Source organism: Caretta caretta, chromosome 21 (genome assembly GCF_965140235.1).
Source record: "Caretta caretta isolate rCarCar2 chromosome 21, rCarCar1.hap1, whole genome shotgun sequence".
NCBI lineage: Eukaryota > Metazoa > Chordata > Testudines > Cheloniidae > Caretta > Caretta caretta.
In genome coordinates, this window is record NC_134226.1 from 9,508,808 (window position 1) to 9,525,658 (window position 16,851).

Below are 16,851 nucleotides of genomic sequence, written 5' to 3' on the forward strand. Positions count from 1 at the left end.
GTAAAATGGGAGCCCAACACCTGCTTGGGATTCTTTGGTGCTATCGCAATAGAAATAACAGTTTAAAGATGCCAGGCAGATCTGAATGGGCCGATAATAGTGGCTTTATCTCAAATATGGCAAGTTGAGATGGTTTATTCCCCACCCCCCGATAGATTGGGGAGTAAACGAATACTAGACAGAATAAAAGCAGCACGTGCAAAGAAACATACCCCGGAATAGTAGTAATACAGTAGAACCTCAGAGTTACGAACTGACCAGTCAACCACACACCTCATTTGGAATCAGAAGTACACAATCAGGCAGCCGCAGAGACAAAAAACAAACAAAAAACGCAAAAGCAAATACAGTACTGTGTTAAATGTAAACGACTAAAAAACAAAGGGAAAGCAATATTTTTCTTCTGCATAAAGTTTCAAAGTCGTATTAAGCCAATGTTCAGTTGTAAACTTTTGAAAGAACCACCGTAACGTTTTGTTCAGAGTTACAAACATTTCAGAGTAACGAACAACCTCCATTCCCGAGGGGTTCGGAACTCTGAGGTTCTACTGTAGATGAAATGAGAGACGGGGACTAAGGGAAATATAAAGGAATGAATAGAATAGCAATGCTCAACGGATGGCCCCAGCAAGCCAGCAGTAAGCCAGCAACTTGCCAGATCCTGGCATTTGACATCAAACAGTGCCAAGGAGAAGTTACCCCAAAAGTAAGGGCTCGTCTACACTTACAGATGTTCCTGGCGTAGCTATGTGCGATTTGTTACTCGATTAGCCGTGCTGGTAAAAGCCCACAGACACAACTATCGACAAACTATACCAGCCTAAGCATTTTTAAACTGATCCAACAGCAGAGGGTTGTGCCATGATTGCTGTACCAGTGTAACTATACTGGCAAAACCTCCTAGTGTAGACAAGGCCTAACTCACAATAGGCTGACATCTTGGAGCAGGGAGGATATTCACACTTTATTGGCTCCTGAGCATACAAGAACCACCTGCACGGAGCACGTGGGGAGGGCTTCATCTCACATCTGTGGTGGTCTGCGATTGCAGACAAGCTTTGCATCTTCACCAATGGGGTGTCCACACTGGGTCTCTTACAGGTGTTTGTATCTAGGCTGGTGTTGAACACTAGATGGCATGGCCATGTGTCAACTCCATTGTCCAGCTGATTTCTCAGGCTATCAGTCTTTTCTCTCAAGTTTTCATTCAGACGCAAGCACGTGGCTCTAAATTTTCAACTCCAGAAAGATCACTGCCAAAACAGAGTCCATGCCAGCTGCCGGCAAACACCTTCCTGAGAGGCAGGTCAGCTTTTCCTGGACCTCTGCCCATTCTCATTGAGTTAGTGCTTACAGGGGATACCATTGCACTGCGTAGGCCAGTGGTGCCTGACATGACCAAGAACACACAGTGAAAAGCCCTCTTCACAGAAGGCAACAAGGCAATCGCCTCCATGGGTATTATTCCGAGGATGCTTTTGGCCCAATGGAACTAGGTTAACATGGACACCTTCCTACGCCTCTGATGACTGTTCTCTTTCCACTTCTTCCACTCTTAGAGATTGTGTCCTCAAGCTAGAAGAGACTAGGGGCTTTTTAATGGATTAAAGCATCAACTGGAGTAAATGAGACAACTGAAGTCTGCTGTCACTCCAGATAGGGGTAGACTGAGTGAGTCCAGATAGATAGGGGAATTCTAGGAATGAAGACAAATAGGATTCTTATCCGCACACAGGAACCTACTGGCCCTAATGACACAGTTATCCTGCAATCACCTTAAGATGCTTTCTTATCAGATAGAACAAAGATGCAGGTTTAGAGTGGGTGGAAATTTTTTGATTTCCCTTCTCCCTGCAAAATGGCCTGATTTTGAAAATGATTTTTTGTGTGCGCAAAAACTTTGACTTTCTCAATATGGGGGTGTTGAAGGGCCCTTTGTCTCTTAGGGTACATCTACACTGTCAACACACCCGCTCCCCATGGCAGAGAGTTTCAGAGCCCCGGGTCAATCAAGTCTGCTTGTGGGGCTTGGCTACAGGGCTAAAAATAGCAGTGAAATCTGATGAGGTTCAATAAGGATAAGTGCACGGTCCTGCACTTAGGACGGAAGAACCCAATGCACTGCTACAGACTAGGGACCGAATGGCTAGGCAGCAGTTCTGCGGAAAAGGACCAAGGGGTGACGGTGGACGAGAAGCTGGATATGAGTCAGCAGTGTGCCCTTGTTGCCAAGAAGGCCAATGGCATTTTGGGATGTATAAGTAGGGGCATAGCGAGCAGATCGAGGGACGTGATCGTCCCCCTCTATTCGACATTGGTGAGGCCTCATCTGGAGTACTGTGTCCAGTTTTGGGCCCCACACTACAAGAAGGATGTGGATAAATTGGAGAGAGTCCAGCGAAGGGCAACAAAAATGATTAGGGGTCTGGAACACATGACTTATGAGGAGAGGCTGAGGGAGCTGGGATTGTTTAGCCTGCAGAAGAGAAGAATGAGGGGGGATTTGATAGCTGCTTTCAACTACCTGAGAGGTGGTTCCAGAGAGGATGGTTCTAGACTATTCTCAGTGGTAGAAGAGGACAGGACAAGGAGTAATGGTCTCAAGTTGCAGTGGGGGAGGTTTAGGTTGGATATTAGGAAAAACTTTTTCACTAGGAGGGTGGTGAAACACTGGAATGCGTTACCTAGGGAGGTGGTAGAATCTCCTTCCTTAGAAGTTTTTAAGGTCAGGCTTGACAAAGCCCTGGCTGGGATGATTTAATTGGGGATTGGTCCTGCTTTGAGCAGGGGGTTGGACTAGATGACCTCCTGAGGTCCCTTCCAACCCTGATATCTATGATTCTACGATTCAGTGCAGACGTTCCGGCTCAAGCTCAAACACCAACCCTCTCGCCGGGTCTCAGAGCCGGAGCTCCAGCCCAAGTGGGAATGTCTACACTGCTATTTTTAGCCTTGTAATGCAAGCCCCATGAGTCTGAGTCAGCTGATCTGGGCTCTCAGACTTACTACTGCGGGTATGGTTTTTCCTTTTTTTTTTTTTTCTTTCCCCGCTTCCAGTTCAGACATACCTGTACTCACAAGAGGTGGGGGATGAAACAGCAGGTATTCTGTGGAAACCACATCTAGCATCAAAACACTACAAGTTCAACACGTCATCTGTACTGGGGATTTTGTTTGGTTTTTGCAATGGCACTGTAATATTGGTGCAAATGCCCAGTGTAGATGTGCTGTACGGATGTGACTTACCCTGTTAACTTATTGAGTTTTCACCACACTAGTGCAAGATCCATTTTTCAGTAGTTCAGCGTGCCTGTATTAATAATACCTACAGAGCTTTTACGCTGTGTTTGTCATCTGCAGATCTCCAAGCGCTATACAAAAGGGAGTCCTTATGCCCATTTTACAGATGGGGAAGAGAGAGAGGGAAAGAGGTGAAGCGATTCGCCCAAGGTCACTCAGCAGGCAGAGAGTAGGACTAGAACCCAGGTCGCTTCAGGCACAATCCACAGCCCTATTCACTAGACCACACTGCCTCCCTTTGCATTACAGCACGTTAGAGATAGTAGATAACACCACCAATATTCCCCCTTGTCTAGACAAGCCTTAGCAAAGCTATTTAAGTGGGCAGCCACAATCAAGGAACAAGAGACATGTCCCATCCCACCCCACAAACAAGGAAGAGTTCCAGAAAGAGTTGGAAAGGTGGTTTCCTGTGGGAGCTTGTGCCCCAGATCAGGGGGACCCACAGCTGCTGCGACCTCACCCACCGCATGCTTCTGGTCCCTTTCACGGGGGCCCAAACCACTATGCAGAAAAAGGTAGGAAATGGAGATCCTGTCACTAGCCATGGATGAAATCTCAAGAGATTGAATAATTCGCTCCCCGGTGTCTGAGCCCCACTAATCCGAACCTGCAAAACTGGGCAGGAGATGTCAGGAGAACAGGCTTCCCGTGCTAGATACCCAGCACCTGCCGCCTCCACCAGGGCGAGGAATACAAGAGCATTCTATTACTACTACTAGTCTGAACCCGGACGAGGGTGTCACCTCCTCCAAATGTCACCTCCACCCCATCCAGGCCCTGGTCTTCATTGCACCTTTTACTCAAGTGTTCCTCCTGAGGCCTGGCCCCACACAAACTCCTCGCCTGAGCGCAGCGGTGCTTGTCACTTGGGTAAAGGCTGACACGCGGGTGCTGCTAATGCTCAAGGTGCAGCGTGGGCACAGATCAAAGGTCCTGCGTGTCCTGGACCCATTGGACTGGACATCTCTCAAACACACTGAATTTCAGCCTTTCCCTGATGACTCGTTTTTTCCAACTCTCCCTCTCTGGCTCAAGCTAATATGAGGAAGAGAAAATGGCTCATGGTCTCCAACTCCAGCGGTTCAGCTCTTGACTCTTTGGGACTCTCGGGGAAGAGCGGAAAAGAAAAGATTTTTCCTCTCCTCTTCTTGAAAAGATCCCTCCTGGATGAAGGGAAGGAAGCACAGGGCTGATGGCTGTTGAACATATTCCACTTGCACAAAAGCACACGCACATGCAACCCTACGCATAGCCAGAGACGGACAGCCACCGACGAGCAGAATTCCACAGAGAGCGGAAATTTGTTCGGCTAAGAATCCACTCAGCACAGAAGCCTCCGGCAAAACATTGACTGTGGGTTGGGCAGTACGGCGAGCTCCCATGGGAAAGACGTTCCTACGTTGGACATGGCATACGGACACTGCGGCTCTCACACCCAAGTGACCTCATCACCTCTGACACTCCATGCATATTTGATAGCTGCATCATCCGGTAATGATGTACTCTGAGCTAAGAGTGATGCACCCGATGTTGAATTTTATGATAGGGTAACCACAAGAAAAGGTGTCGCAGGTGGCCTAGGTCCAGCTGCCCCACCCTCCCAGCCCCATTGCACCTCATTTATCCACTCCACCTCCACAGCCATATGCCCCTACCCCCTGGGCCCCTCCTTCCGCCGACACATGCCTGCCAGCGGGCTACCCCAAACGCTAGGATTTACACACGCCACGACCTTTCCTCCCCTTCAGATTGCACCCGTTCCAATCTGTGCCGGCGTCTGTGCCCTGAACCTGCGTGGGCGAGCTCACCTCTTTGGGTTGCTGCTTTCCGGCTTGCTGCTGCGTCAATAGCTGCAGGTGAAGCTGCTCCTGTTGCTTCTTGTAGTATTCCTGCAGCTGAGGGGAGGGAGAGCAGAAAGCAGCACACGTCAGGAAGGCAGCTGGAAGATCCTGCCCATGCCGAACCACTTAGGTTCTTAAACTGGGCTTAGCACAAGGCTGCCAACTCTGGCCACGTTACTGCCAGGCTCACAATGTTTGTTGGTTTGCTTAAATACCCAGCTCCTAAAGTCAGGTGAAACAACATTTCAGCTATTTAAAGACAGCACTGGCAGTCCGCTGCTCTCTGCCCAACTCCATGGTAGAACTGAGACCCACAATCGATATTGACTCTCTGGGATAATTAAAATGCACAATTAATAAATAATGATCATACTCCCCCTTCTCAACTGTCTTTCACTTGAAGCTCTCAAAGCCCTTTACATATACAAATTAAGCCTCGCTTGTTATTAATCATCATTTGCATTAGGGTACGGCCTAGAAGCCTCAGCTGGGTCAGGGCCCCATTTTGCTAAGTGCAGCAACAAACATGCACTTAATTCAGTATTATCGTATGTATTAGCAATTAATGATCTGCGTTTTAGAGGGAGGAAGTGAGGGGCGAGGAGGCGGAGTCTCACTGTCAGCTTGTGACACTGTAGGGAAAGGAACCCAGAAGCCCTGACTCCCAACCTGCTGCCCTAGCCAGCAGAAGTACCCCCCCTCTAAGCCCCAGGCGACCCTTTGCCAAAGGGTGTGGCCGAGATTGACGGGCAGGCCCCAGCAGCAGTCAAATTAGAACAACCCATCAATGGGAATGAGACATGTTCCCCGAACAAACAGCAACGTGAGTAAAGGTGACTCACTCATAATGGCTAGCGTGAGGGCAGAGAGGCTGAAATACTATGGTGATGATGGGAGGGGGCTACAGGAAAGTCTCTTCCCCCTTTCCTCTGGCTGGTATAAGCCTCGAGATTGCACTCCTGGCCTTTCTGAGTAATATTTCTCTCTCTCACTGCTTTTCCTCCTCCAGATTAGACTCGCTGCTCTCACTTTGGAAGGAGCTGTGGTCTAGCAGCAGTTGGGGCAGGAGACTAGGAGCCAGGACACGCGGGTTCTACCCCCCCAGCGAGCCACTTCTGCTCAGTTTACTCATCTGTAAAACGGGGACAATTATAACTACACAGGAAGTTTGTTTAATGCTTGTAATACACTTTGAGATCATCTGATAAAAGGTGCTTTTGTTCCGTATTTTGGATTTTCAGGAAGGGGTAAATTCCAGCTCTAAAATTCCCTCCTCCCCCAACTCCCGTCTCCAAATAAACTGTTCCCAATGGATCTGTTTTCCATAAAAGCCACAAAGAAGCGCCCACAAAGCCGGGAAAGCCTTAGCTTCCGCTGAACGCCTCTTTGGATGCTGGAAAACCTTTATCAGCTCAGGGATTGACAGCAGTAACTTTGCTTTCTCTGTCTGTGGAACAGGGTTGGAAAGCCAAGCTGTTTACCCGAAAGCCAATCAAAACCAGGTCTCTGGAACTCGGTTGAACAGGGTTCCGAGAACATTGGGTCAAGAGGTGAGAGGTGTGCTGTTTAGTTTTCTTCTGGTGGAGAATGCAAGCTATTCTGGCCTGGGTTGTTTAATTTGCAGTCAAACATGTTTCTTTATCCGGCTCCCAAGAGGCTCCGAGAAGGACTCCACCCAGGTTAGTGTTTACCCTTTGTTCTTTCCCTGGGGCCAACCTTGAATCCTTATCAGTGTGTTTGGAGTAAACAGGTAGGGAAGGCAAGAGAAGGGTGTGGAAGATGCTTGTGAGATTTCTTACTCTCCTCTCCTCCCCCAGCTGGAGATGTTTACCCACGTCCTTGTGTTTTGGAGTTCTTTCCCTCCCACCCCTCTTTTTCCACTCATTTTGCAGTGTGTGTGTGTCTGTGTGTGTTCTGGAATGCAGAGAAAGCTCAACTCCGAGGAACGAACCTCAGCTGCTAAGTCTGAGTCTGGATCCAGATCCAAAAAACCTGCCCCAACTCAGAGAGAGTCCAGAGTCGAGCTACTCCAAGGAACAAACCCAGCTGCTAAGTCTGAGTCTGGATCCAGATCCAAAAAACCTGTCCCAACTCAGGGAGAGTCCAGAGTCGAGCTACTCCGAGGAACAAACCCAGCTGTTAAGTCTGAGTCTGGATCCAGATCCAAAAAACCTGCCCCAACTCAGGGAGAGTCCAGAGTCGAGCTACTCCGAGGAACAAACCCAGCTGTTAAGTCTGGATCCAGATCCAAAAAACCTGCCCCAACTCAGGGAGAGTCCGGCTCGGGGCCCACTAGAGAGACTGGGGCGAGCCACAAAGCCTGACCCCAGATCCAAACGTTCCCACCCATCGGGCTTTGGCTCAGGCCTCTCCTCACTGAAACCAAACCCTGAATAGGTTTTAATGGAGACACTGTTGTAGGGATTTTGACTCTGCAGCAGAATCCAGCTGCACTGGGATGGTTGATAAATTACAATTCTTCCCATTCCATGGTGCCAACATGATTGGGAGCCCCAGGGCAAGCAAAATGGGGGACTGGAGACAGCCGTAGAGAGGGAAAAGGCCAGGCTGCTTGCAGGACGGCCTTAGAGGGGCCCCAGGCTCACCCTACACAGAGGCCAATGACACTGGAGAGAATGGTGTGGAGTGCTGGCCAGTGCTGACCCTATTTGCATCCATGGGGCAAGGATGCGGAGCTCAGTGAGCCAGCCTCATAGGGCAGACGGAGAAAGGGAGGCCCAGGCTGGCCCTACCTGCTGCAGCATGATCGCCTGCTGCTGTTGCAGCAGAGCTTGGAGCTGGGGAGGAGACAGGATCTGCTGCATCTGCTGTGGCGTGATCATCTGAGGCGACATCATGGCGACAGACACGGGGACCTGCGGAGACAGAGAGCGAGCGCGCGTTAAACACAACCCCACGCTGAGCTCCCAGGAGGAAGTTCTCACCTACGGCTACAAGCACCGTCGCGATCCGCTTTAGTGATCGCTCCCTCGTTAAGGCCGCAACAGAGCTTCCCGCCATCTTAGGCCCTTAAAAATCCTCCCCCGAATTCCTATCATCCACAGACTTGGTAGGCTGGCTCTGGGGATGCTTTAGGAACATCCTATCCACTTTGAAGTCAAATCAGACACGGGGTTGTTCCCTGAATGATGCCCCCTCAATATAGGGCTGCTAAGCCCGGCTCCAAAACCCCTCAAAAACTGGTTTGGGTCTCAGCGCTAGCAGAGAGGATTTGAAAACGTAGCCAGCATCACCAAGACCAAGCATTCAAAAGCTACAAGTTAGGCCCAGAAGAGCCATGAGATTTTTAATATATAGGGTTTTTTTTCTTGGGGAAGGGGTATTTCCCTTCTTGGTTTTGAGCCTTTAAGGGGGTCATGTTTTCAAGCTTTTCTCCACAGCCATGAAGGCTACAATCCTACTCGTATTTTAAATGTAAGCGGAGATTCTCATGTAATCACATGATTCCAGGAGCCGAGGTGTTAAGCAAACGTCATGAATCTCCAGATAAAATTGCAAGCACTGATGTCATTCCCTAAAGGCTCGATTTTCAGAGGCACTGCACACCCATAAATCCAATTGTAAAAGGAAAAAACAAAAAAAATCAATGCTCTGTATCTTTAAAATCAGGCCCTCGAACCAGCAGAGGTTTGGGTTTTGCAAAAGCGAAACCATGTCTGGTTTGGATCCGGACTCCATTTTATCCGAATCTCAAAAGCCATGGGGGAGAGGGGTCAGAGGTTTTCTCATCTCTAGGGTCCCCATGGCACTTTTTGCTAAGAACGGTAGCCAGAACTTCTCTAGCCCACTGCTGCTATGCAGCATGTGTTAGCTTAGAGGTAGCTGCAGTGGGAAGGTGGGGGCAGAGATTCTTGAGCTGCAAGGCGTATGATTTGGAAAGAATGTGGTGCACACAGTGGGCACGATCCTGTGAGATGCTGAGCACCTTCTGGGAGCTACAACTCCCATCCAGCCAAAGGAAGTTGTGGGGACTCAGAACCTTGCCCAGATCTTATTTTAGGCCATTTAGGGTAAGGCTGCCCTGAGCGTTACAAGAGACGGTCCAAAAGCAATGGAGTTCACAGTCCTCAGGCAGGGGACTGGGGTGCCCTGAAGGAGAGTCCAGAATCCAGAGTCCACAGAGAGTCTGGAGGCTCCCTGACTCAAAAAGCTGGAGCCGGAGGCCAGGGAGGGCTAAAGGCTGGGGAACGGTAGAGGGGTGAACCCACCCATGTCTCCAGGTGAGAGCTGGAGCCAGGCCTGAGAATATAACAGGGTGGAGAAGCACCCCAGCTAGAGGGGCCAGGGTGAGGCAGGGTAAGATGCTGGAGCTGTACCTGGCCTCTCGATGGACAGTTGGGAGTTGAGAATAAGTAAATGTACTGTTCGGTCCGTGCTGAGGACATTTGGCTATGGTCATGGGACTTATAAGAAATTACTCCTGAAAAGGGCTCTTTATAGGGGGAAAGCTTGTGTGGAGTTCCCGGGGTCTCTGGAAGAAAGGGGAAACCGAGGCAAGCATGCTTGTAATGCCGCTGCTGGAGGGCAGTCAAAGTGGTGGTTGCCTTTTCACATACAGTGGAGACTGTGGGCAGGCAAGCAGCCCCCTGGGAGAAGGGAACTGCAAGTGCCCAGAAGAGGGAAACCAAGGCAGGGGGCTGCTTGCAGGGCCATCCAAGGACAGGATGGCTCTGAGAAATGGGGAGGGAGGCCCGTGGCTTTTCCCAGGTGGACTGCTGTCACCTGCTCAGGAGTTGAGCCCCAACATCCCGTTTTCGGGCCCACAGCCCGGACTGTCTCTTCCTCACCCTGCCTTTGTGCTGCAGCATGCAGGGAAGGCGCTGGCAACAACTCGGGGCGAAAACCCGCAACAGCTCTAGGGTAAGTGCCGTGCCTGCTCCCCCTCCCCCAGCCTCACCTTCCCCTTCTTCTAAGACAAAACACACCTAACAAGCTCGGGGCCCCAGAAGAAAGGGGAGGCATTTGGGCTTGTCATTCACCTTCCAAACTGGTTCCAGCAGCTGCATTAAAATATAGCCAGTTGGAAGCAGGCCGGGTCAGAAAGCCCGCTGCAGCGGGGCGTGGAGGGGGAGCGCTGACCCCAGGCGAGCAGAAGTTCTTACTGGTGATAAGCCGGGAAGAGGTGGGAACAAGGGCAAGGGATTGAGTAGCAGATCCCAATGTGAAAGGTATCAAGAGATGCCAGTCCCGGATACTGCTGTCCACGCGGGCTCCAGAACGACCGAAATAGAGCAGCCGCGGCTCCCAAACGGGGTTGTCGTCACCCGAAGGAGCTTGGAAGTGGGGCGGAAGAAGCCCGCGACCAACCTGCAGCGAACGCGCCCCCCTTGGGGGTTGCCTGAGCCGAGCTGCTCGGAGTCCAATGTGGAGGCAGAAGGGAAAAATGGCTTTCCTTTCCACTTGATGTCCATGGGTAACTGGCACGTGTGGGGTGGGGGCCCTGCGGGGGGAGTGGTGCACTGTAAGAGCCTGCGAGGAACAGATTGCACGTCCCGAGTTTCAGGTGTTTGACCTGCAGCCCCTCCTAGCAGCAGAGTCCACTGGGACTCCAGCTCACAGGCCATGTGTCACAAGCAGCTTCAGATTGTTTGAGTTTCATGGGATACCCACAGCTGCCGAGTCCCCTCCCTGAACTGCTGCCATTTTTCCAACACCCGTGGCTGCTCCTGGGGGAGGTTCATGGGCTGACCCCATCCCATTGGGGGGGGAGGGGGGGTGGGGAAGGTGGTAACCAGGCTTATCCCAGGGAGTGCGTGTGTGTCTCACCACACAGCGTCAGCTGTCTTGGCTTAGCTCAGCCCAGAGCAAGGACTGGGGCCCTGTGCTCAGCACGGAATTGGGCTAATTTCATGATTTCCGTGAAATTGTGATTTACATGGGGCCTTATTCACAGTATGGGCCCCACATCTTGAGAGGCTCTCTGGTGGACCTTCCCCCCTCCCCATTGGCTGCCATGCAGTTCCCCCACCCTCCCCAGTGGTGATCTTTTTCAAGCTTCCTTTAATATCATTTAGTCACTAAGAAATGAGGAGGAAGAGCCAGCACCGTATGGGCCAACCAGCTCTCCATAAGCCACACTTAAGTGCTCCACAGACCACAGTTCTAATTAATCTGACTCACAGCAGGCACCCGAGCTGGGCACAGGGCTTCACAGCATAGGTGCTGGGTGCTGCTCCTCTTCTCTAGGCACTGATCTAAATGTAAAGGAGGGAGCTAGAGAGAGAGCTGGAAAGAGAAAGGAGGAGGGAAGGGGACACTGGTGGCCAAAACACTTCTAAAAATCAGACTGCGGAGAAGTTATCAGGATTTGCAGAGACATGAGGAACGTATCAATCATCTCTAGCCAACCACTATTGCCAGCTGACATTAGTAACCCATGTAATTACGATGCCAAGGACCGGGTGCGCTAGGAGAGCTTGCCAAGCTGACTTCTGTTACGTTAGCATGCACGTGTATGCGCCCCCTGTGATTTGAGGTAATATTGGATGTCGGATCCTGGGCATTTGCTCGGGAAATGATTTTCGCCCCGGACAAGTTTGGGAGCCAGAAAAAATTGGAGGGGATCCTGAAAATTTCAGGGCCCCCCTATCACCCTGCCCCATGTCCACGCAGGGGGCAGACATCACCCCAGAATAGTTTCCAGGGGTTTGACCCTGCAATGCTAGCCCAGGGGGTGAGCTGAAATCAGCACCTGGGAATGGAATGTAAAGCTATTGTACATTCCATGTTAACCCTGCTCCGTTCGCCTCTACGTGGGACTGCATGCAGCATGAGCCCTCCCTTGACATCTGCAGAACACCTCTTCCACCGAAACCAACTCTCCTAGACGCTCTCCGTCACCATGAGAGCAGGTAACCTCGGCAGGCCCACAGCAGGGAAGCCTGCCTCTCCAAGGAGGCTCCACGCTAGATTGGTCTTAGCCAGAGTGACCCTGCGATAGCTGAGGGCTAGGTTACCAGGAGGTGGGGGGGGCGAAATCTGGCAGAAGATTTTCCTGGCTCTCTGGTCCTGCTGGAGGCAGAGCACATGTGGGGCATGGGAAGAGGAGATCTCCGTTCCAGCTGGTGGTGAGTTACCTCCTACTTTGATCCCAGCCTTGTAGGGAGAGATTGAGCCAGGCAGGGAGCAGCTGAAATAAAGCACAGGCCTCTAACTGCTAAGTAGCTGCGCCCCAGCACTGTTAACATTTCTGGCAACCTTCCTGTGAGAGAGCTGCAGTAACCTATTCTTGTCTGTAGGAGGCGCTTGACCTCAACCACCACCATTTACACTGTTTAACCCTGCGAATGAATGAGGGCCCCCCCCAAGTCCTTTTTAACTTGCCCGAGGCCATATCAGCTGCAGACTACAACTCCCCTCCCCACCATGAAAGGGCCCTGGGACGAAGGGAGCCTAACTCTTCCAGGGACTGCAGCTGAGGGTATTTGATGTGCGCCCTCCCCCTGGCCCCTTTTCAAACAGAGCCAGACATGTGTTCATTAAGATTTGTGCTGCCAGGGTGCTGCAAAGAACCACCAGCCCGTCATGCATAGAGCAGGAAGGGCTGGAGTTTGGAGAGCAAGGTGGCTTGCTTATTCTCAGCAACCCGTGCTTCTTTTATGCAACACGGGACCTGTTACGTGTTTGCAGGTATATCTGAAGTTATTGCCTTGGACCTAGGGAGTAACTCTTTGTCCTTACAGAGCTGTCTGCAATCAAGGGTATCAGAGACAGGTAACTGCTAGCCCCATTTGACAAACACAAAGAGGTGAAGCAACTTGCTTACGGTCACTTCGCGGCGCAGCTGAGAACAGAACCCAGGAGTCCTGGCTCCCAGCTCTAATCACTCCAGCACACTTCTTCCCAGAGCTAGAAACAGAACCCAGGCCTGATCTCCACAATATGGATCCCACCTACTTAAGAGACCTGCTTCTTCCCTTAAGGCTCATCTCAGCAGCTGGGCGGAGCTGGGGCTGGCAGGGCTCATGGAGGGGGCCACCCTCCATGGAATTTGCTCTGCTTCCACCCTATTGGACCAACTGAGCCGGAGTTTGCCGACCTTTGAGAAAGGTTGCAAGGCTTATCTATTTACTCAGGCTTTATGCTAGAGGGAGGTGTCCCGAGTGGGTGGAGTTTCATTTGTCATTTCAGATCTCTCTCCCTCAGCTGACTTCTTGTAAAGTTATTTATTAATTGTTGCATGCTCACCCAGAGGCTGCAACTGAGGCATCTTGGATGAAAGTCAGCCTGGGAAATCGACGCCACAGGAGCGCTTCATCCGGGCAGAAGCCGGACTGCTGCCCTCCTCGCTCTGGGAGGAAAAGTGCAAGCACTCCAGGGGCAGGGAGCACCTTTCGGTTCTGTGTCTGTACAGCGCCTAGCACAACAGGGTCCTGGGCCATGACTGGGGCTTCTACGTGCTATGGTAACACACACACAGAAATAGAAAGTGCTAAATTAGTCCCTGCAAATAGCTGCACAGCCCTCCCGCCATTGGGACATCTGCAAACCCTGGTCACCAGACCAAATGTATCACTGAGGGGGGCCTCAATACGTGCCGTGGCAAAGCCACTGCCTTGAAATGGGGAGTTCAGGCTCTTTGGCTACCAGGGCAAGGCAGCCATTAAACAGCCTTAGAGGTAGAGGTGGTCTCCACTATCTGTTCCCCTAGGAATTAGATGAGATGACCAGTTTGATAAGCTGTTGTCACCACTCTTCCTAGCCCGGTTGATGATCTGACCAGTTGGGCATTCTCTCACCCAGCAGTGGGACACTTGGAGATTTAGAGACACAAATCCACGCAATGGCAGCACCAGGATAAGTGAGAGCGCAGAGTCCGTGCCCGCTCCCGGGGAGCCAAGCCTCACTCTAATTTCCCTTTGCCTTTCATCAGCTGGCAACATGCTCGGAATGAGAGCCTGTAATTAATCGCTCATCTGCATCCCCCATCCAAACGTCTTCCCCCGCCCCAACCACCAGCGTGTCCTATTTGATACACGTTTGCTGGCATTTTCAAATCGGAGGCATTCTAATTACCGGAGAGTTATAACACCTTCCATTTCTCGCCCGGCGGACTGACACCCTGTCAAGAGCAAAGAGAATTGCCAGAGGTTTTGACAACACTAATTGCCCCTATAATCTAAAAACACAAAGGAGAAGCGATTAGTCGTGAGGACCGCAGCTCTCGATCCGACATGAGGTTTTCACAACGTTACAAGAAAACAAAAGCGGCGCCTTTTAGAGTTTGATGGCTGCTAACAAAAGCAGAATTATATTTTCATACAACCTTTGTCTGCCTTAAATGGCTTTCCCCTTTGCGCTATGACGCCAAGCTGACACGGGGGACGGTTCTTGTGGCTTCTTGAGAAGTGGGGGCGGAGAGGTACCTGGGCTCTGGTTCCCGCAAGATGTGTATTTGGAGGCTGAAGATTTCTCGTTCCAGGTCTTACATTAAGTGAGGGGAGAGGTTCCAGTCTCGCTGCACCATTGGCTCAGGTTATCTAGCGAACGTCAAGTCCCTTCAGGTCACCATGGGTCCGGGTACTACAGCTGGTTGGAAAACGGAGATTTCCTCCTCCCTCCCCCTCCCCCAAATTTTCAGGCGAAAACCAGAAGTTTGAGGTTTGTTGACAAAAAGGTCACAATTTTCTATGAAAAGTGGAAAACTTCCACAAAAGTATTACTTGAGTCGAAAACCCAACTGTCCATTGCAAACATTCTCGCCCAGTCCTATTGGGTACTTATATGACCCCTATCACAGAGGTACCTGAGCACCTTGTAAATGGGTCAGTGCCCCTGAAACGTGGGGGCGTATTGTCCCCATTTCACAGATGAGGAACTGAGGGAGAGAGATGAAGTGAGGCAAACAAAAAATATAAACTAGATGAGGCAACAGGACTGTCTACCAGGGTTACCTCACACCACAGCCAAGATTTCCCCAGGAAACAATGATCCTCATGTCAAACCTAGAGGCAGATGAGCGATGTGGAGTTGTCCCCAAAAGGGCTCGGACACAGGACTCTGTTATGAGGGGCTCTGCGAGCATCTAATCTTAGCCAGCGTGTCCGTGAGGCCGTTGAGAGAGCCAGTGAAGAGACACGAAGGGTTTTCAGTTTGCTGGGGACGCTCAGCTCTGTGTGCCTGAGAATGAGGCCAAGGGTCTGGGCGAGATTGGGGCATGCATGAGAACGCAGAGAGCTAAGCCTCAATCCTCAGATCACGGTGCGCAAGGAGAAGCAAACAGAAGCACTGGCAGGAGGTAATATCACCCTCTCCACCCCCCATCGTTCGCAACCAGTTCCTGACGCAGGGGTCTAGTTGGATTCCCAGCTGCTCAAACTGAACAACTGTCTTGGTTGCCACTGCTATCCGTGCACAGGAGATGCATGCCAAGCCATCTATCTCCACAGGCCTGGTAACAGCCACACTAAGGCGCCTAATGACATCGGAGATGATAAAGAGGAAAGTGAACCGAGCAGCACGTACCCAGGGGACGTCTAAAAACATGGATGCAGAACAGCTTACTTAACCCGGAGCCCTTTAACGCACCGCTTGGGACAGGCTTAATGGGAGACACAATCACATGAGCCATGCTGCCAAAGCATGACTTGCTCACACAGCTATTGCAATACACCCATCATGCGGGCATTCATTTGCAAGGGCCACGACCAATAGCTAGGGATGTGGCTAAGCCGGAATCTCAGCCATCGGGCTCCTGGTGTTCTAGGCATAGGGCTTTAATGAGCCATCTACTATGTTCAAACCAGAGATGAACTCTTGCTAGAAAGATCAGCACTGAGAAAAATAAACCGTTTATTCCCGGGGCACAAGGGGTTAATGCTCAAATCTGACAGATAGAGCGCTAGGGTCTCAAATCCCAGCCAGGTTGACTGGTTCTCCCATCACATAAAGGCAGTGTGCCATTTGGCATTAATGGCCACGCCCTTATCCTGCATCTAAGTAGTGGTAGATGTTAACAGAGTAGGAGATTACTGGGGCATGGGGTTGGGTTTTATTCTTTGTACAGCACCTAACGCAGCGTGGGCAGTATAGAAAAGCAACGGCATACCATGGTAACATGTGGCAGGTCCAAATCGAGGCGAAGGAACCAGCATGGCCATTTGGAAGCCTACACAGTGCTCAATGGCTCCCACCACACCTCTTCCTATCTCCAGCCACCCTAATGCCTCCCTTCCCTGGGAGCTGAACGTTTTCCTCTCTCTGAATATTAACTCTCCAAGAATCACCACAAAAGCTTTGCCCTGGCAGCCTGGACTGCTGGATTCTTCTCTCCAAGAATGGCCTGTATTATGTGTCATAGCTGGCATCTGCCAGATAGCGAGCTAAGAAGGGAATGACGCACTCCTTGGTCCACTGCCATTCCACAAAACTGCTTACTAAACCGCTTTGGCCCTTTCACAAATGCCTTGACGTTGTATCTCTGATTTGAGAACAGAATCGGCGGGAGGAGAGGGATGAAAGGGTGATTTTCTGAGCTGTCTTGGCTCTAATCCCACAGTGCCGGAGACGGGAGGGCGGCAGGGGATGGGGGGAAATAACCAGTCTGTGGGTGGAAAACAAGTCTCATGTTAAAGGGGAAGTTCTGGTCTGGGTATAAATTTGAAGCAAGTTCACGGAAGCCAGTGGCATTCAATGGGATTTACACTGGCGTCACAGAGCAGACTCTGGTAGGCAGGATTCTTACAGG

The 16,851-nt window shown here is 51.0% G+C and overlaps 1 protein-coding gene across 7 annotated transcripts in view; it reads right to left on the minus strand.

Moving 5' to 3' along the window:
- FOXP4 (forkhead box P4) overlaps window positions 1-16,851 on the minus strand; it is a 142,777-nt gene that overhangs the window by 50,310 nt on the left and 75,616 nt on the right. For all 7 annotated transcript variants that reach the window (XM_048826603.2, XM_048826602.2, XM_048826601.2 and 4 more), the window contains 2 exons: window positions 7,898-8,020; window positions 5,112-5,198 (listed from right to left, as the gene is read on the minus strand). In XM_048826603.2, coding sequence (XP_048682560.1) covers window positions 5,112-5,198; window positions 7,898-8,020 — 210 coding nt within the window. The remainder of the gene's footprint in view (window positions 1-5,111; window positions 5,199-7,897; window positions 8,021-16,851) is intronic.